We start from the raw sequence: 27,309 nt of genomic DNA, 5'->3' as shown, positions 1-27,309 counted from the left end.
TCCCCCCTCTGTCCCTGTCTCCCCCTTTCTCTCTCTGCGCTCCTTTCTCTCTCTCTGTCCATCCTCTCTCTGTCTCTGATCCCCCCTCTCCCTCTTTCCGCACCCCCACTCTCTCTCACACAGTTGTAGAGAATGGAACGCTAAGTAGATAGTTGGTCAGTTTTTAAAAAAAAATCACAAGTCAGTTTCACAGCTCACAGCTGCCGACATTGGGAACAGCCGTTTTCCAACAGACTCGGGGTTTTCCGGCGAGCTTTTAAAAGAAAGTGAGAACTCGCCGGAAAACCCTGAGTCTGTTGGGAAATGGCTGTTCCCGATGTCGGCAGCTCTGAGCTGTGAAACTGACTTGCGATTTTTTTTTTAGAAAAAGCTGTCTGAAAGATGAAGACAAAGGGAAATTTCTCATCTCCAGTCACAGGGGACACAATTTCAAAATAAGGGGGAAGCCACTTAGGACCAAGATGAGGAGAAATTTCTCCCTGGCCTCACGCTGCCGAGGTTGAGGTCAGTTTGCCGTATGCCTCGGCCACTCCCCGCCAGACTCCTGCTCCAAATTAATATCAGGGCTTTTCCATTTTTGAGATGAACTATTATTAAAGGCTCCGGGTACATTTCACACCCGCGAGCCTGATGGAAACATTTGGCGAGCTGGATCCTGGTCTGCGGGCCGAATGTTGGACAACCCTGATATAGACAATATGCATAGACAATCTCCTATCCACCATGCTAGTGACCGCCTCAGAAATTAAACTAGTTTAGTCAGACGTAACCAACACTTCATAAATTCATGCTGACTCTGTCTGATCATGTCATTCTTGACCAAGTGCTCAATCACTCTGCCCCTGAAGATAGAATCCTGAAACTTCTCCACAACTGATGTTAAACTGATGAGGCACCGGAATTTATTTCTCCCTTCCCTTCCTCCATCCCTCCCTCTGTCCCTTTGCAGTTTTGCAATCCAAAGGCACAATTCCTCTCATTGGTTTACATATACTCGGCCATATTTTGGAAATTTTTCAATTCTGACCAAGGGACTGCACCCAACATGAGCTAACCTTTCTGTTCTTTCTATCATTGCTGACTGGACTACTGCGTGCGTCCAATATATATAGGATGATTTTAACCCTGCCTGCCCAGCTGAAACTATGTGGGAGTGAGGGTGGAGGGGGCACCTCGAATCTCCTATGGGACTTCCTACCGCGATGCCGCTCTCTGTCTCTGGCTTCCCCCACCAGCCCCGCAACCACAGAATCCCTGGCGAGCTCTCTCCCAGTTTGCCGTATGCCTTGGCCACTCCCTGCCCGACTCCTGCTCCAAATTAATATCAGGGCTTTTCCATTTTTGAGTTGGACTATTATTAAAGGCAATTTTAAAGGATTGGTATAGAAAATGTGCCCATCTGAGACAAAGAAGTAACACAGAAAAAAAACCAGGTACCACAGTGGCGGAATGCAGAGCAAAAGCTAAGCAGCGTTATTTTCAAAGAAGCAAGGAAGTACAGTATAGTGGGAATTGTATTGTACAAATGTAAGTTGAGTTTGACTAAACTGACAATAAAAAGTTGGAATGTATGGGTTAATTCCACAATCAAACCCACCCAGTGTGCACTTTTGGTCCCCTTACCTGAGGGAGGATATTATTGCCATAGAAATAGTGCAACAAAGGTTCGCCAGAATTGTTCCCGGGATGGCAGGTCTGTCCTATGCAGAGAGACTGGGGAAATTGAGCCTGTATTCTTTAGAGTTTCGAAGAATGAGAGGTGATCTTATCGAAAGCTATAAAATACTTAAAGGGATAGACAGGGTAGATGCAGGTAAGATGTTTCCCCTGGGTGGGGAGTCTAGAATCAGGGGACTCAATTTCAAAATAAGGGGGAAGCCACTTAGGACAGAGATGAGGAGAAATTTCTTTACTCAGAGGGTTGTGAATCTTTGGAATTCTCTACCCCAGAGGGCTGTGGAAGCTCAGTCATTGAGTATGTTTAAAGCAGAGATTGACAGATTTCTAAATACCCATGACATATAAAGGGATATGAGAATAGTGTGGGGGAAAAAGACATTAAAGTGGATGATCAGCCATAATCGTATTGAATGGTGGAGCAGGCTCGATGGGCTGAATGGCCTACTCATGCTCCTACATTCCTGTGTTCTTATGAGTCACACTCACTGAGAGGACTGGTCAGATATAGGTACAAGATTTTAGCCTCTGTTCTCCAGCCCACAGTCCCTGTGGGAGCAGCAAGAGGGAGCATAAAAACTCAGTTATATATGCAGCAAACAGTGTGTTAGAAGCCAGTTAAGTCCTTTAAAGTTCAAGTTGGAGAGAAATATTGTGGAAGATCAGGAAATGGCAGACACGTTTCAATGAATTCCTTCCAAACAAAGACTGGTGACTAATTCCCAATCCAGACATTTTTACTCAGGAATCTATAACATATGCAGAGGTCAATAAAATGTGTGTCAGGAAGAAACCCAAGGGATGGGTCCAGTAGCCAGCTTGGCCAAGAAAAATAAACCCTAGAATCCACAGGGAAACAAAAAAGGAAATAGGGAATAATTCTGGTTAACATATTAAGGAGCTGAAGAAATACAGGAGCTCTACCTGACAACCAAAGGACGGCAAAGTTATCTTGATACTTCAAAATAGAGTGAGACTTGAATCTTGAATGATAAACTAGGTAGCACCATGTGTAGTGGAGAAAACGTTCAAGAGCATTTACAAATGATATCAATTTTCATCTAAAGAGCACAGAGAGCAAAAGGAGCAGTCAGCATGAATTTAGAGGAAATAAATCAGAAGTGGTAATGGTTCTATAAATCTTTGAGGAGGCAGCACTTGATAAGAACTAACTGGTGGGAAAAAAATCCTGGAATTTTAGAAGGTGTTTGATAATCGGAGTTCTAAGGGATACTAAGACAAATTAGCAGTAATTAGTCAACTGGATTGAAAACGCGCCTGGTGTTAGGAAACTTTTGATGATGACAAATGGAGGGAGCTCTGGCCTTCTGGAAAGGGCCAGGTGGAATTCTACAGAAGCAAAATACCACAGATTCCAGAAATCTGAAACAAAAACAGAAAACCCTGGAAATACTCAGCAGGTCAGGCAGCATCTGTGACGAAAGCTCATCAACCAGAAAAGTTAGCTCGGTTTCTTTCTCCACAGATGCCGCCTGCTGAGTATTTCCAGCATTTTCTGTTTTTATTTTGGAATTTTACAGAGCTGCTTTATGTTCCCTACTGTTCACACTACTAATAAATGAGACCGAGGGGGTACTTCTTCATTAATAATTCTTATATTCCAGAAGAACAAATCAGCTTTTTAAAAATTAAAAGTTACTGCACCAGGATCCAATTAAAAAATGACTAGAAAATAAAGGAGAAATTGCTGAGGGTTGCTTAGTGAATAAATGTACTGCAGGGTGTGTTGAGGAGTTGCAAAGATTTGGAAGTTCCTCACTGTGTTGAATTACGTGCTCTCATAGGAGCAGGAATAACCCAATCAGCCCCTTAATTCAGTCATGGTTGGTCTTTCTCTCAACTCCATTTGTCTGCTTTTGTTACATATCCTTTGATACACTTATTGAGCTCAAGTCTTGAAAATTTCAATTAATCCAACATTCATAGCCCCTTGGGGGAAGAGAGACTTTCACTACCCTTTGTGTTAAAAGTGCTTCCTGATTTCACTCCTTTAGGGTTTAGGATGTTAACAATTTCCCCTATTGCTCAGAGGAACTGGTTTCCCTGCATCTACCCTATCAAATCTTTCTATCATTTTAAAGATATTGATTCAATCGCTCTTCAAGCATCTAAACTCAAGAGAATACAAACATAATTTTACCTTTTAGGCCTGGCATCATTCTAATGAATCTGTGCTGTACCACTTTCAAGGTCAATGTAACTCTTTCTTGAGGTCAGGTTTTAAAACAGAATGTTTTGAACAGATCTGTACGCCCAGATCTCTCTGCCTGTCAATACTCCTAAGGGTTCTGCCATTTACTGTATACCTCCCACCTGCATTAGACCTTCCAAAATGCATTACCTCACATTTGTCCGGATTAAACTCCATTTGCCATTTCTCCGCCCAAGTCTCCAACCGATCTATATCCTGCTGTATCCTCTGACAATCCTCATCATTATCCGCAACTCCACCAACCTTTGTGTCGTCCGCAAACTTACTAATCAGACCAGCTACATTTTCCTCCAAATCGTTTATATATACTACAAACAGCAAAGGTCCCAGCACTGATCCCTGTGGAACACCACTAGTCACATCCCTCCATTCAGAAAAACACCCATCCACTGATACCCTCTGTCTTCTATGACAGAGCCAGTTCTGTATCCATCTTGCCAGCTCACCTCTGATCCTGTGTGACTTCACCTTTTGTACCAGTCTGCCATGTGGGACCTTGTCAAAGGCTTTACTAAAGTCCATATAGATAACATCCACCGCCCTTCCTTCATCAATCATCTTCGCCACTTCCTCAAAATACTAAATCAAGTTAGTAAGACACGACCTCCCCTTCACAAAACCATGCTGTCTCTCGCTAATAAGTTTGTTTCCAAATGGGAGTAAATCCTGTCCCGAATAATCCTCTCTAATAATTTCCCTACCACTGACGTAAGGCTCACCGGCCTATAATTTCCTGGATTATCCTTGCCACCCTTCTTAAACAAAGGCGCAACATTGGCTATTCTCCAGTCCTCTGGGACCTCACCTGTAGCCAATGAGGATGCAAAGATTTCTGTCAAGGCCCCAGCAATTTCTTCCCTTGCCTCCCTCAGTATTCTAGGGTAGATCCCATCAGGCCCTGGGGACTTATCTACCTTAATGCCTTACAAGACACCCAACACCTCCTCCTTTTTGATAATGAGATGACTGAGACTATCTGCACTCCCTTCCCTAGGCTCATCATCCACCAAGTCGTTCTCTTTGGTGAATACTGATGCAAAGTACTCATTTAGCACCTCGCCCATTTCCTCTGGCTCCACACATAAATTCCCATCTCTGTCCTTGAGTGGGCCAAGCCTTTCCCTGGTTACCCTCTTGCTCTTTATATATGTATAAAAAGCCTTGGGATTGTCCTTAATCCTGTTTGCCAATGACTTTTCATGACCCCTGAGCTTGTGAAAGGCACCGTAAAATTGCATGCTATTTCTTTAACCGCTAGTTGAGTGTGGTACTAGGGAGCTTCTGGCATCCATTGAACGGTAACCCAGGATGTCAGAAGTTCACAATCTTCAGGAGGAAAAGAGCAAGGGAGCAAATTGGAATGAAAATGGGATAGAGATCTGAGAAAAGCCAACTCATATCATATCATATACTGTTCAATGTGAAGAGAACAATTCCACACAAAATAGAATGGAAAACAAGAGTTTGTTAAAAATTTATTGTGCAGAATATAATTAGTTTGATCTTGAAATTACACTTTATTGTGCAGAATATAATTAGTTTGATCTTGAAATTACAAGTCTCCTACCATGACTCTGGTGGGAGAGTAGTGGGACCCCCAGGGAAATAGTGAACACGTGGTTGCAATTATGTTTCTGGAAAAATATCTCAATGTCTTTCATTGAGTAGAATTTTGCAATCACTAATGGCAGTGCAAATGACAGTCAGAAGGCAGAACCAGTAGTGGGGACTTCCTAACCTGGGGCTTTCCATTCCTGAACCTCAGTTGAGTTCAGTGTTGTAGCAGTGGTGGCAGTGATTGGATGCTTCTACAAGGGGGTACATAGGCCCCACCAATGCAGTGCAGCCAGATGAGGAAAGCACCCTATCCTAACAGGCAACAATTTTTGAAAAACAATCATGTATCTGTTACCTTGCTCTGGAGACCAATTGGAACAGTGCCGGAGCAGGAGGATTCTGCAAAGTCCTTCCTTGCGAGGGCGAGTGGGGGCTGAAGTTTCTGTGGGCACTGAGCAGGCATCAGAGATGCATCTAAAGTAGCACCTGCACCCGCCTCTCCTATGCTAACGGGGTCAGGCACGTCCAAGTGTAACCACTGGCATCAAGACTGGAGAAATTTCAGGGCCTTTATCAGTAACTCTCTGTACTGATGCTGCCAGAATTGCTGGTAGCACCTGTCAGTTCTATCTACCAAATCAATTATATTTTCACTGTTTCATTTTCTTTATTTGAATGAAAATACAGATGGCAGTCGATATGCAGCAAAATCAAACAGCTGATTTGTAACCAATTATTGGAGTCATCAGTGAGCTGTTTACTAAGTCTGAAATCCAAATCCACAGATATATTTCTGTGACTAACAGTGTTGTGATCTTGCTCAACTGGCAGAAGTCTGATAATTTGGTGAATACAGCACTAGATTTTAGTTCTAGCATATTATTGTTATGATCTTTTTTCAACAATAAAGGGTAACTCAATTTCTCTATTGCACTCTTCCACTTTTCTCAATTATTTTCCATTTCTCTTCTTTACTTGCAGTAATGTCATCGAGTCATAGAATCATTTACGGCACAGAAGAAGGGCATTTGGCCCATCAACTCCATGCTGGCTCTCCACGGATCTATTCAGTCAGTCCTACTCCCCTGCTTAATCCCTATAAACTCTGCTAGTCTCTTTCCTTCAAGTGGCCAACCAATTTCCTTTCAAAGTCATTGATTGTCTCTGCTTCCACCACCCTTGTGGGCAGCGAGTTCCAACTCATTAACATCTGTTGCACAAAAAGGTTCTTCCTCATATTCTCCCTCCATTTCTTGCCCAAGACCTTCAATCTGTGCCCTCGAGTCCTTCTACCATCAGTTAATGGGAACAGTTTTTCCTTGTCTAACTTATCTAAGCCTGTCATAATCTTGTACACCTCTATCAAATCTCCCCTCAATCTCCTTTGTTCCAAGGAGAACAAATCCAGCTTTTCCAACCTAACCCTGTAACTAAAATTCCCCATCCCTGGAATCATTCTGGTAAATCTTCTCTGCACCCTCTCAAGGGCCCTCACATCCTTCCTAAAGTGTGGTGACCAGAACTGGATGTGATGCTCCAATTGGGGCCTAACAAGAGCTTTATAAAAGGTTCAGCATAACTTCCCTGCTTTTGTACTCAAGGCCTCGATTTATAAAGCCCAAGATCCCATATGATTTACTAACCACACTCTCAGTATGTCCTGCCACCTTCAAAGATCGATGCACTTGCACCTCCCAGGTCCCTCTGTTCCTGCACACTCTTTAAAACTGTACCATTAAGCATATAATGTAATTCTTCATTTATGAGTGTAGCTGATAACCCAGCGACAATTATAGCTTCACCTGGCAAATATACACATATGTACAGATACACACATGGGGCTGAATTTTGTTAAGCCCCCGACGTCGGGCTCCGTGAGTGGGGGGAGGGGGGTGGATGATCAGAGTGGCAGCAGCCCGCCACAGAGCCCAACACCGGAATTGCTGGGCCCGCTCTTCCCAGCGGCAGCGAGGCTCCATGGCAGACCCCACCCCCGCTGCTCGTCGATGGGACCCGACTTTAAATATTTAAATAAAGATTAGGAATATATTTAAATACAATTCCCTGCAATCTTTCCTGCAGTTTGGAATCTTCCGTGCGACGGCGGCACTCACGCACCTTCACTTTCCCACCCATGGAAAGCTGACACCGCTGAGGTGGGGAAGGGGGAGCTCTGCATTTTTAGTGTAGTGCAGGGGGGAAAGGGGTCAATTCTGCCTTTGTAGTGTAGGGGGAGGGTAGGAGCGAGAGGGGTGACCTCTGCACTTTGTGCACTTGATGGGTAGAGGGGTCAACTCTAAAATTTGAGTGTTTTGGTGGAGGGGGAACAGGGCGAATATTAATTTGCGGTGCAGTGGGACGGCGGTACGGGGTTCAGTTCTGCAGTCTCTGGGCAGGTCTGGCAGCCCTTTAAAAATGGCACCAACACCTGCACAGAGGCAGCTGAGGCTGTTCACAGCTGCCCCTGCTACATGATTGGAGGATGTGGGGGGAAGCCGCCCTGCATATTTTAATGAGCCGCTGGACTCAAGATCACAGTGGTGCAAGGCCCGTGTGTGCGGGCTGCTACGGGAAAACAAAGTTCAGCCCGTGCACTCACACACATGCACACACAGGCAGTTACTAGATATAAAAAGCAGGAACCCCATCCAGTTTTTTTACCTCTCCCTAGTCCAGGGTCAATGAAACATTGCAGTAGCCTAGTTATTATGGTGGTGGCATAGCAGCCCAGATGGTTTGTGTGTTCAAATCCCATCAAGGCAAGTTATGAAAGTGAATTCAATAAATGTGGTAATTTGTGGCTTCCACAGAAAATGAAAATAATGGATTGCTGTATAAATTCAAGGATCACTCCTGTCCTTCAGGGAAGGGAACCTACCAGCCTAATCTGATCTACCCGTGACTCCAGTCCCATGGTGTATGGGTGACTCTAAATCCCCTCTGGACATCTAAGAATTGGCAATAAATATTGATTTGCTATTTATTACCCACATCACAATGAATGAAATAGAAAAAAAAGAGATCTGACTGCAATGCCAGCTGAGATTGGGCAAATAAGTATTGAGCAGGGGGTGAACTGGTCATATGACTCAGTACCACACTACACAATGCACTTAACCTGGTACAAATCCCTACTTCTCATGCTAAAAGACCAGCTTCTTGTTTGTCTGTACATACAATGTGATTGAAGGAGGGGAGAAGATGAATAGTGTTAGTCATTAACCACGAATCACATTGTTACACACTTCACTCTGCACCTACCCACCAGGCAACTGTATCACCTGCTGAAGTTCCACTCACTTAGCTTTGCTACCAGTTACAGCATCCAAAGGTACAAACTTACTCTCATACAACATCTGTACAATAAGCAATTGGAAGTCATAGACCTGCCTCATCAGAGCTGCCAACAGTATAATATACAACTCATTCCAACTCAAATGTAATGATAGAAAGAAATATTTGATTATGTTAGTACTTTGGGCATTGTGAGAATTCAAGGTATCATACCCCATTGCTTTCCTGTAGGATCTTCATTTGTATATTCCCCATTTGATCCTTGAGGCAGCTTCTGTCCATCCCTTCCTGTGCTTGAATCATCTGTCAATAAATTAAGCAAGGAACCATTTAGCAAATATGAACTGGAAGGCAGATGATACATCAAACATGACTTAAAAGATTCCGGTTGACATAGCATTTCTTGGCTACAAAAATTTTTTTTTAATCTTCTGGTTCTTATTAAAAATAAAAATCATCCAACTTAAACTGCAAAAAATATTTTTATTGCAAAGCCTTAATGAAGCACCAGGGTGCAGGAAACAGGGTGAATCAAAAATTAGTAGTTAGGTGATGGAAAACTTGACTTTACAAGCTTGTAGGCTTTCCTGAGGAAGGGAAGTTGGAGAGGTAAAAAAAACAGGTAGAGAAAAGGGGCAAAAATTGGACCAATATTGAATTGATTCATGAAGTGATCATGTTCAAAAGATTTAAAATCCTCAATGTGTACTTTGAATTTTACTTCAACATTTGTGTTTCTCCTTCTGCTCTTAATGGACTGTTCCACTGATGTCACGAGATTGATATAAACAAACCTGTTGATATCAAGTGTTCAACTCAGGATATAATTTGGTGAGGAGCTCATTAAACAAAATTGTAAGTAATATTGACACAAAAAGGCAAGGATTTAAGAATCAGAATTTTGAAATTTTATTTAGGGAGATTTAACAACATAAAACTAATCTATTGAAGGGGGTGGGCATATCAAAGCATAAATTTGCAGGGTATGTACTGAGTTTTAAGGGGTTGGTGAATGCATCTGAAGTCCCTAAGCCAAAGAGACTGGAGAAGGTGCCGGGTACCCCACCACAGAAAGGGGAAAAGGATACCCTACCCAATGACCTCCCATGTCAGGGAACTCCATTTCATAAATGAAAAGAAGAGTGTGCACCTCATCTTTGGGTCCAGACTTCAATCGCAGGTGGCCCCATATCTGTCACTGTGCTGGGGCTCCCGACCTAGAGAGTCCCTGCTCCTGGCGCCAAGCTCTTACTTCAGTGGTCTTGTGGGAGGCATAAGATATGTGGATCCTGGTTGAATTTCCAGTATTCCAGTCACTCCCACTGAAGTTACGGCAGGAAGTTGCAGGAATAGCCACACGTTTATGGCCCCCATAAATCTATGTTAAAATTCTTTATTGTTCTTCTTGCAATTAAGAACTGTTTGTAACTGCCTGGTGCGTCAGTGAACTCCCACTAAATTTGGAGTAAAATCCAAATACATTACTAGAAACTAATATTATAATAACATATTATTTTGTAATTACAATACTTATTTTTGGAATCAACAGCAAAGCAATGCCAGGTTTTATCAAATCACATTTCACTATCAGCTAATCTTTAACAAACAACTCAAGGCTTTCATTTTCGTAAGTAAATTATCAGCCTATTTTGAAGTTGCTATTAAAAAAATTTAAAAAAAATTTCTAATAACTTCTCTCTTCAGAATTATTGAAATTTTACTGCACTGATTGCTATACTGAGTTTTGCCCTAAATGGTGTCAAATCTTGGTAGCTGAGGAGTTGTCAATGTAAAGCTCTCATTTACAATAAAAACAGAAAATGTTGGAAATACTCAGCAGGTCAGGCAGCATCTGTGGAGACAGAAACAGAGTTAACATTTCAGGTCGATAACCTTTCATCAGACACAGACCTGAAACGTTGGCAGGGATTTCACCGCCGGGAGCAAATGTAGATCCTGAGCTCCCATGGCCGAATGCCAGGACCGCGGAGGGGATTTTACCAGTGGCCAATTAAGAGGCCATCGCCGGGACCGCCATCCAATTCAGGACGATGGCCTGTCTCTCCAAGCTGCTGGGCCAATCAGAGGGCCAGCAACTCTGCAGCCTTGGCAATGCCACCAATAGAGGTGGCTGCTGCTGAGGCTTCAGTGAGAAGGTGGGGGCACCTTAATTTTGTGGCCAGGCAGGCAGGCCCTGACGTTCAGAGGAGGGAATCCTCTAGCAGTGGCAATGGAGACACGATGGGCGGTCTCATTGCCGTCGGGCAGCAACTCTGTGAGACATGGAGCCTCAGGAAAAGAAGTGCCCACCCCCCCCACCCAACCCCAAGAAGCCACTGCGTCGATGCACCCGGCGGTCTTCTCATGTGGCGGGGGCCATTCTAAAACTGGTAAAATACCAACAGGGGCTTAAAATGGCCATTGATAGGCCAATTAATTACCTTAATTGACCACTTGCCTCTGTCCAATAGGCGGTTGTTCCCACCATTCAAAATATTCCGTGGTGGTGGAAAGACATTGGCCTTTCACCACCATGTTACCAATCCTCCAGCCTCCTAGTCCGAATCCAGAGGGCTGGTAAAATACCCCCAGTAACTCTGTTTCTCTCCAGCATCTGCAGTATTTTGCTTTTGTAACGTTCTCGTTTGTTGTCCCATTTGTTAACGGATCACACTCTACCAAAAGTGTGTAGTTGACCTGCTCTCCTACGGATGCCACTCTGCAAGAGTTACTGGAAGAGGGATATCAGGGCCCTGCAGACAGTTCTCCTGTTAATTCTTCTGTGGCTTGGGAAAGTGTCTGGCCATAATTTGGCCCCTCTCCTCTGCGACAAGGCTGGGATCAGGAAGCCATAATCAAACTTACATCCCGCTGCTCAAGAGTTTATAACATGATCATAATATGATAGAATTTCATGTTCAGTTTGAAGGGGAGAAGTGTGGGTCTAAGACTAGTGTTTTAAACTTAAATAAAGGTAATTACAAGGGTATGAAGGCAGAGCTAGCTAAAGTGAATGGGGAAACTAGGTTAAAAGGTAGGACAGTAGAGATGCAGTGGCACTCTGTTAAGGAGATACTTAATAACTTTCAGCGAAGATTTATCCCTGTGAGAAAGAAAGGATAGTATCAAATTAAAAGGAACACTGTACAAATCTGAAAAGATTAGTGGTAGGGCAGAGCATCAGACAAATTTTAAGAACCGGCAAAGAATGACAAAAAAAAATCAAGAGGGAGAAAGTAGAATATGAGAGAAAACTAGCTAGTAATATAAAAACAGATAAGAGTTTACGCAAGCATTTAAATAGGAAAATAGTAACTAAAGCTAGAGTTGTTCCTCGAGAGAGCGAGTCTGGGGAATTGACAATGGAAAAAAGGAGATGGCAGAGGCATTGAACAGGTGTTTTGTGCCTGTTTTCACTGTAGAAAATTTAGAAAACCTGCCAAAGATACTTGAAAATCAAGAGTTGAAAGGGAGGAACTTAAAATAATCACCATCACCAGGGAAATGGTGCTGGGAAAACTATTGGACCTAAAGCCTGACAAGTCCTTAGGATTTGATGGCCTGCATCCTAGGGTCTTAAAAGTGGCTGCAGAGATAGTAGAGGCTTTGGTTATAATCTTCCAAAATTCCTTAGATTCTGGAAGGATCCCAGTGCATTGGTAAATAGCAAATGTCACACCTTTATTCAAGAAAGGAGGGAGCTAGAAATCAGGAAACTATAGGCTAGTTAGCCTAACATCTGACATAGGGAAATTGCTAGAATCCATTGTTCAGGACATTATAGTAGGATACTTAGAAAATCATAATGGGATCAGACAGAGTCAACATGGTTTTGTTAAAGGGAAATCGTGTTTAAATAATTTATTAGAGTTCTTCGAGGAAGTAACAAACAAGGAGGATAAAGGGGAACCTGTAGATGTGGTGTATTTCAATTTCCAAAAGGCATCTGATATGGTGCCAGATTAAAGGTTACTTCAAGATAAGAGCGCATGGTGAAGGGGGTAACATATTAGCATGGATAAAGGACTGGTTAGCCTACAGGAAGCAGAGAGTAGGGATAAATGGGGCATTTTTGGGTAGGGCGGCACAGTGGCGCAGTGGTTAGCACCGCAGCCTCACAGCTCCAGGGACCCGGGTTCGATTCCAGGTACTGCCTGTGTGGAGTTTGCAAGTTCTCCCTGTGTCTGCGTGGGTTTTCTCCAGGTGCTCCGGTTTCCTCCCACAAGCCAAAAGACTTGCAGGTTGATAGGTAAATTGGCCATTATAAATTGTCACTAGTGTAGGTAGGTGGTAGGGAAATATAGGGACAGGTGGGGATGTTTGGTAGGATGTTTGGTAGGAATATGGGATTAGTGTAGGATTAGTATAAATGGGTGGTTGATGTTCGGCACAGACTCGGTGGGCCGAAGGGCCTGTTTCAGTGCTGTATCTCTAATCTTAAAAAAAATCTAATCTTAATAACTAGTGGAGTGCCACAGGGATCAGTGCTGAAGCCTCAACTATTTACAATTTATATCCAATGACTAGGATGAAGGGACAGAATGTATGGTAGCTAAGTCTGACAATGACACCAAGATAGGAAGGAAAGTAAGTTGTCAAGAGGAGGTAAAGAATCTACAAAATGATATGGATAAAGTGAGTGGGAAAAGATTTGGCAGATGGAGTATAATGTGGGAAAATGTGAACTTGTCCACTTTGGTAGTAAGAATAGAAAAGCAGAATATTATTTAATTGGAGAAAGATTGCAGAACTTGGTGGTACAAAGGGATCTGGGTGTCCTGATACTTATCACAGAATCACAGAATTGTTATAGCACAGAAGGAGGCCATTCGGCCATTGTGTTTGCACCAGCTCTCCTAATGAGCAATTCACCTAGTGCCACTTCCCCGCCTTCTCCCTGTAACCCTACACATTCTTCCTTTTCATATAACTGTCTAATTCCCTTTTGAATGCTTCAATTGAACCTGCCTCCACCACATTCTCAGGCAGCGCATTCCAGACCTTAACCACTTGCTGCATGAAAAAGTTTTTCTTCATGTTGCTTTGCTTCTTTTACCAATTACTTTAAATCTGTGCCCTCTTATTCTTGATCCTTTCACGAGTGGGAACAGTTTTTCCCTATCTACTCTGTCCAGATCCTTCATGAATTTGAATACCTCTATCAAATTTCCTCTCAGCCTTCTCTTCTCCAAGGAGAATAGTCCCAACTTCTCCAATCTATTTTCATAACTGAAGTTCCTCGTCCCTGGAATCATTCTCGTGAATATTTTCTGCACTCTTTCTAATGCCCTCACATCCTTCCTAAAGCGTGGTGCCCAGAACTGGACGCGAAACTCCAGCTAAGGCTGAACTAGTGTCTTATATACGTTCAACATAACTTCCTTGCTCTTGTACTCTATGCCCCTATTAATAAAGCCCAGGACACTTTTACTAACTGTGCAATCAACCTATCCTGCCACCTTCAATGACTTATGCACCCAGATCCCTCTGCTCCTGCACCCCCTTTAGAATTGTACCCTTTATTTTGTATTGTCTCTCCATGTTCTTCCTACTAAAATGTATAATTTCACTGTTCTCCGCATTGAATGCCATTTGCCAACTGTCCGCCTATGAATCACAAAAGGTTAGTATGTAGGTAGAGCAAATGATTAGGAAGGCAAATGGAATGTTGGCATTTATTGCAAGGGGAATCAAGTATTAAAGTAGGGAAGTTTACTGCAGCTGTACAGGGCGTCGGTGAGACCACATCTGGAGTACTGTGTAAAATTTTGGTCTCCTTATTTGAAAAAGGATATAATTGCATTAAAACCAGTGCAAAGAAGGTTCACGTGACTAATTCTGGAGATGAATAGCTTCTCTTATGAAGAAAGATTGAACATGTTGATTGGAGTTTAGAAGAATGAGAGGTGATTTTATGAAACATACAAGATCCTGAGGTGATTTCATAGAGTTAATGCTGAAAGGATGTTTCGCCTTGTGGGAGAGACTAGAACCAGGGGACACAGTTTAAAAATAAAAGTCGCTCTTTTAAGACAGAGATGAGGAGAATTTGTTTTTTTCTCAAAGGGTTGCTCGTCTTTGGAACTCACTTCCCCAGAGAGCAGTGGAAGCTGTGTCATTGAATTTATTCAAGGCTGAATTAATTAGATTTTTGATAGACAAGGGGATCAAGGGTAATGAGGGGTAGACAGGAAAGTGGAGTTGAGGCCACAATCAGATCAGCCAATACTTATCGAATGGCGGAGCAGGCATGAAGGGACCGAATGGCCTACTCCTGATCCTAATTTGTATGTTCGTATGACCATGACAAAAAACACATTAAATCTGGACCCGTAAATTTGCCCAGACCCAGAGATGATTTATTGTAATTTGCTGTGTGGAAATAAGATGTTGAAACTTAAACTCATTTGTCCAACCAGTTTCAAAGCATATTTTTGTCATCCCTTTTCTCATGCATCTAATTTTCTTTTGGTTTCCTTAGATCTTCTTCGGCTGTGCTCCAGAGTTTCTACCTTCTTGTTTAATCTAATATCAGACCAGGGTAGGACAGTGGCAGAGATGGGATTGTGCCTTAATTTCTGGGGTTTCTTCATAACTAATGTCTCCACATCATAAGACACAGAAAAAAAAATGGAATTCTGTTTTCAAAAATAGAATTTTGATATACATTTCTGGCAGCTCATTCAAAAGCCAGACTGGACGAGGGGATCCCTACCACTGTTTGCACAATCTCTTGCTTAAGCGGGCAACCATCTGCGAGCTCCTGCCCCATTCAGCTCCTTGCTTTCAAGGCGTCAGCCGCAGTTCAATGGTGGCACTTTCACCTCTGAGTAAGAAGGTTTGAGTTCAGCACAAAATCTAGGCTGGCTCTCCAAGGGAGTCTTCTTCTTCTTCTTCTTTTTAGGCAGTCCCTTGGGAACAAGGATGACTTTCTTCCACTCCAGGGTTGTGGGTCCTTAGGTGACTGAATAGTCCAATTCAAGATCCACACATTGCTACAGGTGGGGCAGGTGGTGTTTGATGAGGAGAGTGAATGGGATGCTTGAATTTCCGAATGCTGCATCCACTGTTTACACTTGGTCGCTGCCTGGTCATGTCGCAGTTGTTCAAACTGGCTGTCACCTTCGCGGATGCTTCTTCTCCATTTTGGGTGGTCTCGAGCAAGAGATTTCCACGAATCAGTGGAGATGTCACATTTTTTCAGGGAGGCTTTAAGGACATCCAAGGGGTTCAGCACTGTCAGATGTGCTATCTTTCAGATGCGACCTTAAACTGAGGCCCTGTCTGTCCTCTCAGATGAACGAAGAAGATTTTAGTTTGGTACTATTTCGTAAAAGAGCAGGGGTGTTCTCCCCAGTGTCCTGGCCAATATTTAAGCCTCAACCAACACCACAAAAACAGAACTGATTATCTGGTCATTGCTGTTATGGGACCTTGCTTGGTGCAAACTAGCTACCATGTTTTCCTAGATTACAGCAGTAACTATACAAGTACTTCATTTTGGGACATCTTGAGCTTGTGAAAAGCACTGTATAAATACAAGTCTTCCTTTAATGGTGAAAAACACATCTTTAAATTTTAAAAAAGTTTGAAGTGAAATCACATTTATACTCTAACAGATTGTTAAGAAAACATAACATTTGTCAGTTCCTTTTCATGTCACAGTCCAAATGTTAATTTTTAACTGTCTATTCTCAGTACATAAACGCTGCTATAAAATCAAGGCTCACAGTTTTAAAATGTGACATAGCCATCGATGCTCCTCGTCTTCAGGTTCTTTCTGTCAGTTTTTATCTTCGTACAACAATGAGAACAATTTCACTAGAAAACAAACTTTTTGTGCCAAACCTTGAAAGAACTGACTTGTTTACGAAGGGTGGAAAAAAAACAAACTGCTCCCCTTATGTTTCATTCTTCGTTACCTCTCAGCACTGGCTAGATTTTCAACACAACTTGATTTGCAGCCAAAGCTTTGATGTGCACTGAATTGCTGTAGCTGCTTTGATCTTCTAAAGATCCAACTTTGCGCGCAATTCGCCTGAAGTCCCCTCCCCAAAAGAAACCTGTCCAGATTTTTGATGGTGCAGACACCCAGAATGAGATTCAGAATGGACAAAGAGGGATGAGCTCATTCTTATTTACGGACAATTTATACAGAACTCTTCAAAAGCTTAAGAGCAAATTATTGAGGCCATTACTACTTAATTCAATTAGACCTGACATGATTTTGATACCAATTAAAAGTGTTCTTTAATAACTGAAATGACCCGTATCAAGACAGAGCCACAAACTTTCTTTTAATATTTTAACGCAAGATCAGTCTCTGCTTTGACTTTGCTAGGCCAGATTTGAACCCTTTGAAGTCAGGGGGCCTTCTAAGTCCCATTTCACAGATGATCCAGCTTTGCATAAATAAACACGTCGACCTTTGAACTCTAACTGAAGACCTGAACGCACTTCAAAGCGATGGATGAAACGATCAACATGCATCATTAAGGCAACTCCTGCTCGACAAGTGAAGGGTGCTGAGTAAGGGGGTTGGGTGGGGAGGGGGGGGTTGCGGTTGGAAATTAAAATAAAAACACTGAAATTAGGGAAAAGCAATGCAATCAAGTCAGGCTTGAACAATCATACCAAGGGGCTTTGTGCTCTTAACAACAACTGAATCAACTCCTGGAAGACATCAAACTCAATGCTGCAACCAGCTTTGACAGGTATAGACAAGTAAAAGCATCAAAAACGAAGGCATGGTTTCGTCACTTTGGATATATAATTGCTGTGGCTGGCCATATTGTTTGTTCACAATGATAGCTTGATTGCCTCCAATCTTTTAACAAACCAACAGCTTAAGCAAGTAAACCATAAAGAACCATACACACAGGTCAGGTACAGTTTCTGTATAAACATATCCAAGTTCTAATGGCATCAACAATTGCTCAGTTCCCATGATTAAAAATGCAGTTGGAATAATCGTATATCCTTATGCAGAACATTCTGTTTATTGGAAATCCCAAAGGCAATAGCTACTGCTAAATTGTATTTGAAAGGAGCAAGCACAATTAGTTTCACCTGTAAGGTAAAATCGGAGAGAAGGCGGGAGATAATTTTATACTTTGTAATTTTAACAGGATGAAAATAGGGTGGATCCAACAACAGGTGATCCGCTCCCACAAGTCACATACAAGGCAGCAAAGTGCAAAATTGTCCCAAAGGTCTTTGTTCGGTTAATAGGATCACAATATAAATATGGATTGTTACGGACAGGAGAGAGATGATTGGTATGGTTCCCCCTTTTCCACCTCTCGACTGACCGAAGACAGCGTTTTTTTTTAAAGGTGTTTTTTTTTTAACTCGAGAGCTTTAATTATCAAGAACAGACAAATGACAGGTTTTCTCATAAGTTTGAAAGAAAGATAAATGTTTATTATACAACACCCGAAATATACGCAATAACACCCACTCTCACACTCATACAGATACACACACACACAAGAAAAGATAGAGATTATAAAGAAAACATGCATTAGGTCTGATGATTTAAAAGAGTTCTCTGTTAAACCTGCTTTTCTCCGGGGTGAAGACTTGAAATGGTTCAGGCCTGTAATATTTTCCCTTGTTCACTCAAGAAGGAGTTGGGAGGTTCAGAAAGATGGATGTGCTGTTGCAAGCTGCTCCTGTTATATTCCAGCCAAAGGCCAAAGGCAAAGTCTTGATATAAATTCTCAGGTAGGAAGTTCAAGGCCAAATAACACTCATTGCCTACATGTAGTTCAAAGCTGCTAATCTTAGGCAGGGTTCTTTCTCTTCGGTGGCATAGATAGATCTCCTTTGTCTACCCAGGATATACCTTTATTAAAGTTCCTTATCAGGAACCTAGTTTCTATCATGTGACCATAGTTTCTCTTTCCATTGTCTTCATAAATGGTTTCTCATGGTGAGGCCATTGTTAGACAATGGAATCCGGATGTCATTCATCCTCATTTCACCTTGATAAAGTAAAGCTTTTCACACCCATTGGGCTGAAATTTATACTCCCGCTGCCGAAATCAGCGGCAGGCGGAAACAATGGAGCCCTACCCACACAGGCCACACGGTGCAGAGCCGCCACAATCCTAAGTGCGGCAGCTCACTTAAATAGCCAGGGCAGCCCATCCCACCCCACCCCCTCCCCCCGGAATCATGTGGAGAAGGCGGGCTGGCTGTCCCCAGCAATGGTGCCAGCTGCCAGTGTGCAGGCGCTGACACCATTTTTAAAGGGCTTCGAGCCCCACTGTTATAGTTAAATATTTAAAGAAACAGTGAGTAAAAAAATTAAATACATTTACTTTGCCCTTCTCCCACCACACCCCCCCCATAACCATAAAATTAATTACTTGCCCTCTCCCTCCCCAAAACATTTACCTTGTCCGCCTGACCTTCCCCCCCCAAAGTGCATAAACTTTAACCTAAAACCCTTCCCACCAGGATTTTTAATGAATCTCAATGACATTATAATTTGATGACACTGTGCTCATTTTTCAGGAGTTAAATGGCTTCCTAAGCCTTCAATATGGCAGGCAGGATATACGCACTCATTACAAGCTGAAAGTGCACCAGACACCATATTGGTATAAGCAAAGAGAAAAGGTCCAAGCCTGTGCCTGGAACAGGCGTTAGGTCTATGCATTTCTAAATAAGGGGCTCAACAAGTGATTGAGGCCCCCCATACAATCTAAGTTTGGCTGCATTCTGGAAAACCACATCTCGATATGTCCTAGCAGGTGGTCCTTAAAGGGCTGCTGCACCAAAAAGGTAAGTTTGCTAAAAATACTTGTCTGATTGTGGATTCAGGAGGAGGAGAAGTGCTCCTCACAACCCTACATTAGAACTACAGGCCGCTGCCTACTACCTCTCACTTTCCCACCAATTGTGACCTTGACCTTGGGCTGTCAGGTGGAACTTAAAATTCAATGCAGAGAAATGCAAAGTGCTTCACATGGGGTCTAAATATCAAGGAAGGAACAACTTCTTCAATGGAAAGAAAATAATATGTAGTGGAAATTAAATGACTTGGGGATCTGCTTGACAATATGTTAAAACTATCACAAACAATAGTCAATGGCAGTGAGCAAAGCAAATCAGATATTGGGATGTATTAAAAGGTCGATATTGAGCCAAAACAGTGAGGTCATCCTGCCACATTATAAATCATTGGTGCAACCGCACTTGGAATATTGTGCGCATTTCTGGTCACCACAATACAAAAAGGATATTGCAGCTATTGAAAGGATTTAGAAGGCAAGCACTGCTGTGATTGAGGGGATGGAGGGATTGGATAGTGAGATATTACATAAGTTAGGCATCTTCTCACTGGAAAAGAAAAGATTGAAAGGTAATATGGTTGCTGTTTTTAGGATTCTAAAGGGATTAGATTAAGTTGAACATGACAAGCTATTTTACCTTTCCAGAACAGTAGAACCAAAGGACATTGTCTGCACTTGAAGGGAGCTAAATTCTAACCTAAAAATGCAACAAATGTAACAATTTTCAATGATGGCCAATATTGACAGATCAACTGACTGTGGAAGAGAATAATAGAGGAACAAGGACAATATGGTGTTTATTGAAAGGCAGCCTATGTTGTTCCCTCAGGCAATAAATACATCTTTCCTTTCCATTTGCGTCAGGAGTCCATTCACTGTCTCATCCCAGTTTTACAAACCTCTGAAAAGTGATCTGGTTGGGGCCCAACATTTCCTGCAAGGGTTCTCCACTGACTGCTGAGCCACCTGAGAATATGTGAGGGACATAGTGGAGACGTTTTAATGAGCAGCGCAGTCTGTGTTGTACTTGAGCCAGGATGAGCCTCGTAACCACAAATGAAACCACACTCTGATTCCTGATGGTCACCAGTAAACCACTACAGATGTCCAATCAGGCAGTTAACATTCCAGCTCCAATAGCTATCACAAGCTTTATCTCCGCCCATCACATTGTGAAACTCATGTCAGTCTGTTTTCCTGAAGCATTGTGTATTACGATAGTTCATTAATCCTTAAGACAGAAAGAGGGTGCTGCCAATACCTCGTTCAGGGGTCTGCAACCTGTGGCTCCAGAGCAGCATGCGGCTCTTTAAGGACTCATGTGGCTCCAGACCTTAATCGTTCAAACACAGTTTGTTGGCAATTAAATGGCTTGTTTCGTTGTTTTAAACTTTTAGTAACAGGGTACTTGTGAGAAAGTATCAGTCAATTAACAACGTTTTTTGTAAAAACCTTTAAAATGTTACTGAAGTGTGGCTTCATCTCATTTTTCATTATTATTGGCATTTGAACAAAACAAAGAACAAAAGAACAAAGAACAGTACAGCACAGGAACAGGCCATTCGGCCCTCCAAGCCTGCGCCGATCTTGATGCCTGCCTAAACTAAAACCTTCTGCATTTCCGGGGACCGTATCCCTCTATTCCCATCCTATTCATGTATTTGTCAAGATGCCTCTTAAACGTCGCTATCGTACCTGCTTCCACCACCTCCCCCGACAGAAAGTTCCAGCCGCTCACCACCCTCTGTGTAAAGAACTTGCCTCGCACATCCCCTCTAAACTTTGCCCCTCTCACCTTAAACCTATATCCCCCAGTAACTGACTCTTCCACCCTGGGAAAAAGCTTCTGACTATCCACTCTGTCCATGCCACTCATAACTTTGTAAACCTCTATCATGTCGCCCCTCCACCTCTGTCGTTCCAGTGAAAACAATCCGAGTTTTTCCAACCTCTCCTCATAGCTAATGCCCTCCAGACCAGGCAACATCCTGGTAAACCTCTTCTGTACCCTCTCCAAAGCCTCCACGTCCTTCTGGTAGTGTGGCGACTGTTTTTGACAAAATTTTTTTAAATGGCTCTTCTTGTTAAACAGGTTGCCGACCCCTGAACTAATTAATACGTTTAAAGCTGTGCCTATCCATCAATAGAAACAATAGGGTAGATAGTGTAGTGTATTATGGCAGTCAAACGGGCACAACAAGGTCCAGTTTTGGGGACTAACGCCCAGCTTCCCAAGGATGCCTCAAAGATTCCAGACCCAAAATTATGTTATATATTTTTCAGGTTTCCCTGCCAGCTGCGTAAAACAGGCGTTAGACCCCTTACATATGTAAATGATGGGCCCAACTTCTACCTTAGGACCCCTCTGGAAACTGGTGTCCCAAGGAGTGGGGCAGGCGTTGGGCCTGCTTTGCTCAGCTTCACCTGGCATGGATGTGGCCTACTACGGGCCATCAGCAGAAAGATGAGTTTGAGTATTTTTACAAATTTTCATATGGAACCAGGAGGAACAGGAATTTCAGGCACTTATCTGAAAATCATCCTTGAAGAGTGAGTTGCCTGTGGAGGCACAGAAGGTGCCACAGCTAATCCAGATTATTTAGATGAGGCCAAGGACCCAATTTTGTGCAAGTCTCTGGCCTCCTGGTTTGGGCACACGTTGCGGCTACATTGCCATCTTCGTGAGCAATGTGAACCTAGATTGTGAGTATCAGCTGACTACAAAGCACTGATTAGAACTGGAGTAATGTGTACAGTTCCTGGACACCGCACCTTAGAAAGGATAGATTGACCTTTGAAAGAGTGCAGTGCAGATTTACCAGAAAGTTACTGGGGTTCCAAGAGTTAGATTATGAGCAGAGAAAACACATAAACTAGGGGCTGAATTTTGCTGTTGATGGGGAGCTCCTCCCCCCAGGGCTGAAAGCAGGAGGCAACCCTGCTTCAGCCGATGGCAGCCAATTAAGGAGCTGCTGCCGGGCCAGCCGTCCAATTAAGGACAGCAGCCCATCCCAGAGAGCTGCTGGACCAATCGGAGGACTGGCAGCTCAGCAACCTCACCAGCGGCACCACTAGCGGTGGCCGTTGCTGAGGCTGCAGCTCCATGGAGAGGGCACCTCAATGGCTGGGCACCCTCGAAGACTGGTAGGTTGGGTTGGGGGGATGCCAGGGCCAGGCTGCCAGGGCCAGGCAGACAGGCCCCTGCGATCGGGGTCCAGGTGTCACTGAGCACCGGTGGCGCCATTGCTGCAAGCGCAGCCCTTGCCACTGGGGGCCCCTCCATGGGCCATGGAGTGCCCATAAAAGGATGCCCATCACCCCCACCACCGGAACCCACTGAGAGGCTGTCTAGTTTCACTGGTGTGGCCTTCCCATGCGGGGCAGGCCCTCCCCAGATGCCAAAATGCCCACAGAGGTGGGAAGTGGCCCTTAATTGGCCACTTAAATGGCTCAATTGGCCTCCTTACAGGCATCCGAGCCGCCAATGTTCCTACCACTGGCAATATGGCATGTAAGTGGGAAGACGGCAGGCTCCCCATTATGCCAGCCCTCCCACCTCCCAACCAGTCCCCAAAAGGCCAGGAAAATTCAGCTCTAGGTTTGTATTCTCTGGAATATAAAAGGTACACCTCACAGGGCAGTACTGTAGGAGAGATAAAAGCAAAATACTGCGGATGCTGGAAATCTGAAATAAAAACAGAAAGTGCTGGAAAAACTCAGCGGGTCTGGCAGCATCTGTGGAGAGAGAAGCAGAGTTAATGTTTCAGGTCAGTGACCTTTCTTCAGAACTGTAGGAGAGATACTGGGTAGCATTTTACAGGGTAGGATTTAAAAATAATCTTGGCTTACAGAAAATTATATTACTAACAGTTTGTTTTATTTGCAGCAAAGACAATCTGTATTAAGAACATTCTGTACCAACTGCTGCGGCTACTGGAAATGGTTCCATTAAGCAAGTGTTTATTCTATTTTTGAGATGCTGCTGGCAAGCAGTTCCTGTGACAGCCTATGATGAAGCCTAATAGTAAATGGATAATAATATTATAATAGGGAATTCAACACGACTAAACCAACCAAGTCATAAAGACTCTCTTTTTGGATTTGTTTAGTTGTTACACCCATGATGTAGGAAACTACTGGAAATCAATGATAACATTGTGAAAGCATTTTTTGAGCGTGTGTGTGAGCTCTCCAAGGTGAAAAATGTTGTTGCTCGGTGTCATGCAGACCCTCACCTGCCAAGAATGAGGCATATTAATTTCACCACATGGACATTAAATTTCAAATTGTTGCTGGGAAGAAGAGAAGGCCTGTTACAAGGACTGCCAGACCTTGGCTGGAAAAAATACATTTACATACTAACGAACATTGAAGGCAGGGAAGCGCATTCCATTCCCTGCTGAGATGATACAATACACAGAGCCAAGACTTGGTCAGACCAGTTAGTCACATGACTAACTTGCTTGGCAACCTGGGGGTTTCTGAATTGTACAGTTTGAACTGAGAGCCTGCAGAAAGCAGAATGCTCCTGGACTGAAGAAGACCTCCTGTCTGTCTGCCTGCTCCTATTTCTTTCTCACGGAACTGCAAATCCACTGAAGACACATGAACCCCAAGAGAAAAAAGTCTCCTACAGCGAACAAGGTTTAAGATGAATACAGGGCCCCAACGAAAAGCAAGATCTACCTACAGTCAAGGACACTACAGTGAGCTCAAAGAACCGTAACACAAAAAAACCTCCTCAGATATTGCCTCAAACCTTTCCACTTTATTTCTTGTTTTCTTTCTGTCTCTATCTGCATGTGTGTATCGCGTGTGCATGCTAGCGTGGGCACGTCGTGTACCTGTAGGCGTCAACCGAATTTAAGTTTAAGTTTAATAAATTTCAATCTTTCTTCTTTAAACGTAAGAAGATCTGTTTGTGCTGGTTTCTTTGCCTTATAATTGGAAAGCGGTGGACAAGGATTCACCAAGGGGGAGCTAAAAACACGGCATGTTTAAAATTAAACCCTGTTACAGTAAGACCAGGTGAAGGCTGAAAGGGAACCCTAGCCCTCTTTCTCACCTGGTCTTAACACTCGGGAATGGAAGATATTTTCTATTCTGCTATTTGGTTTCAGCATCAAGAACCCGAGTCAGCTTATGCTACAGGACAACTACAGAGAACAGCTTTCTCTATTCTTCAAGCCAAAGCATGTCTTAAACTTAAGAACAGAAGACCAAGCCCTAGTGCACAGACTAACCCGTAATGCACAGACCACTACCCCTCCAGTGCACAGACTAACCCCCCAGAGCAGACTATCCCCCTAGTGTACAGACCATCCCCTAGTGCACAGACCACCTCCAGTGCACAGACTAACCCCTAATGCACAGACCACTACCCCCCCAGTGCACAGACTAACCCCCCAGAGCAGACTATCCCCCTAGTGTACAGACCATCCCCTAGTGCACAGACCACCTCCAGTGCACAGACTAACCCCTAATGCACAGACCACTACCCCCCCAGTGCACAGACTAACCCCCCAGAGCAGACTATCCCCCTAGTGTACAGACCATCCCCTAGTGCACAGACCACCTCCAGTGCACAGACTAACCCCCTAGTGTACAGACCATCCCATAGTGCACAGGCCACCTCCTAGTGCACAGGCCACCTCCTAGTGCACAGACTAACCCTCCAGTGCACAAACTAACCCTCCAGTGCACAGACTAACCTCCCAGTGCAGAGACTAACCCCCTATTGTACAGACCATCCTATTGTGCACAGGCTACCTCCCAGTGTACAGACCACCCCCCAGTGTACAGACCACCCCCCCCCCAGTGTACAGACCACCCCCTAGTGCACAGACCACCTCCTAGAACAGAGACCATCCCCCATCCCCCAGTGCACAGACCATCACCTAGTGCACAGACCATCCCCCAGTGTACAGACCATCACCCAGTGCACAGACCATCACCCAGTGCACAGACCACCTCCTAGTGCAAAGACCATCCCCCAGTGCACAGACCATCACCCAGTGCACAGACCATCACCCAGTGCACAGACCACCCCTTAGTGCACAGACCATCACCCAGTGCACAGACCACCCCCTAGTTTTTTTAAAATATTGTTTCATGGGATGTGGGCATCGCTGGCTAGGCCAGCATTTATTGACCATCCCTAATTGCCCTTGAGACAATATTGCCCTCGTGCAGTGACCATCTCCTACTGCAAGGACCATCACCCATTATGTATCACAGTTGAACTGTTATCATTCTTACCCCTCTCAGCGACTTTGTTGTCGGCTGTGCCAACTGACAATACAAGACTGTTCTGTTTCACTAATGCAGGATGCTTACCCAAAGTATTTTGGCTGTATTTGAGCCAAGTTGTCAGAGGTGAAAGGGTGCATGTGACACCTATTGAACCATGAACAGTGTTGTCAACCAATCCTCATCCCACATCATGATCACAGAACTCCCAAATTCAAACTCAACTTTGCTTCTGTTAAGTAAGTCCCTTTATTTCATCCATATATGTGAGGTACTGAGGTTATTAATCTCTATTAGACACACAATGCTGCAAAGTGTTAAGATCTCAGCAGGTTGTATTCCTGCCCATGGCAATGACCAAAAACTACAAAATAATGTTGAGTGCTATGTTGCATTGCCTGCACTGAGGGAAATTTTCAAACCAATGTTTTTATTTAATATAAAAATGTTAGGAACAGGAGTTGGCAGTTCAGCCCCTTGAGACTGCTCCACCAGTAAATTAGGACATGACTGATCTGTACCTCAATTCCATATCATTTGTTACCCTTACCTAATAAAATATATCGCTCGCTGTCTTGAAAGATTCAATTGACCCAGCATTTATTGCCTATTGATGGAGAGAATTACAGATTTCTAATACCGTTTGTGTGAAAAAGTGCTTCCTGATTTCCTTCCTAAATGACCCAGCTCTAATTTTAAGATTATGACCTTTTATTCTTGACACCCCCAGCAGAGGACCTAATTTCTCTTTATCTACTCTATTGAATTCTTTTCACATTTTAAACACTTGGATTAGATCACTCTTCAATCCTCTATACTCAAGGGAATATAAGAAAAGTTTGTGCAATCCATCCTCATCATTTAACCCTCTACGTCCCAGTATCATTCCGGTGAATCCGTGCTGCATCACCTCCAAGGCCAATGTATCCTTCCTGAGGTGTGATGCCCAGAACTGAACGCAGTACATTAGATGTGGGTCTGAACAACTGAAGCATAACTTCCTCCCCCTTGTAATCCAGCATCCCCCCACCCAGCCACTCCTCCCCCCCCCCTCCCCCCCCACCCCGCCGCCTTGAGATAACATCAAACTAACAGAGACTGCGATCACCAGACACAGATTATGGACAAATTTAGCAGCAACTCCTTTCAAGCTCAATAAAAATGACTTCATATTCAAGCATTAGTTACAACATGATTGATAACTCCAGTCCTGGGAGCAGGTATTTATGAACCAACACGATAATCCTGTCTTGTTTGTGAATACATGACGATTCTGGTTGAATGAAATCATTAACCAGCAAATCTCTTTTCATAACTTCACTGGCTCTTTCATAAAGCATGTTGGTCTCTCATACCTCATTGTGTTTGAGGTTAGATTATCATTAGCACCTTGATAGAGAGGACAGAGCTGGCGCCAACTGAGTTTGGTTACGCTTGAGTGAATACAATAAAAGTACACCTGAATTATATCATTAGCATCACAGATAAACACATCAA

General features: G+C 43.4%; 1 protein-coding gene across 3 annotated transcripts in view; it reads right to left on the bottom strand.

The window, feature by feature from the left end:
* fgfrl1a (fibroblast growth factor receptor like 1a) overlaps positions 1–27,309 on the bottom strand; it is a 357,680-nt gene that overhangs the window by 47,956 nt on the left and 282,415 nt on the right. For all 3 annotated transcript variants that reach the window (XM_068029362.1, XM_068029372.1, XM_068029353.1), the window contains exon 4: positions 8,975–9,064. In XM_068029362.1, coding sequence (XP_067885463.1) covers positions 8,975–9,064 — 90 coding nt within the window. The remainder of the gene's footprint in view (positions 1–8,974; positions 9,065–27,309) is intronic.

This window comes from Heterodontus francisci, chromosome 1 (assembly GCF_036365525.1).
Source record: "Heterodontus francisci isolate sHetFra1 chromosome 1, sHetFra1.hap1, whole genome shotgun sequence".
NCBI lineage: Eukaryota > Metazoa > Chordata > Chondrichthyes > Heterodontiformes > Heterodontidae > Heterodontus > Heterodontus francisci.
Note: the sequence above shows the minus strand (reverse complement) of the source record. Positions and strands in the feature narration are given on the sequence as shown.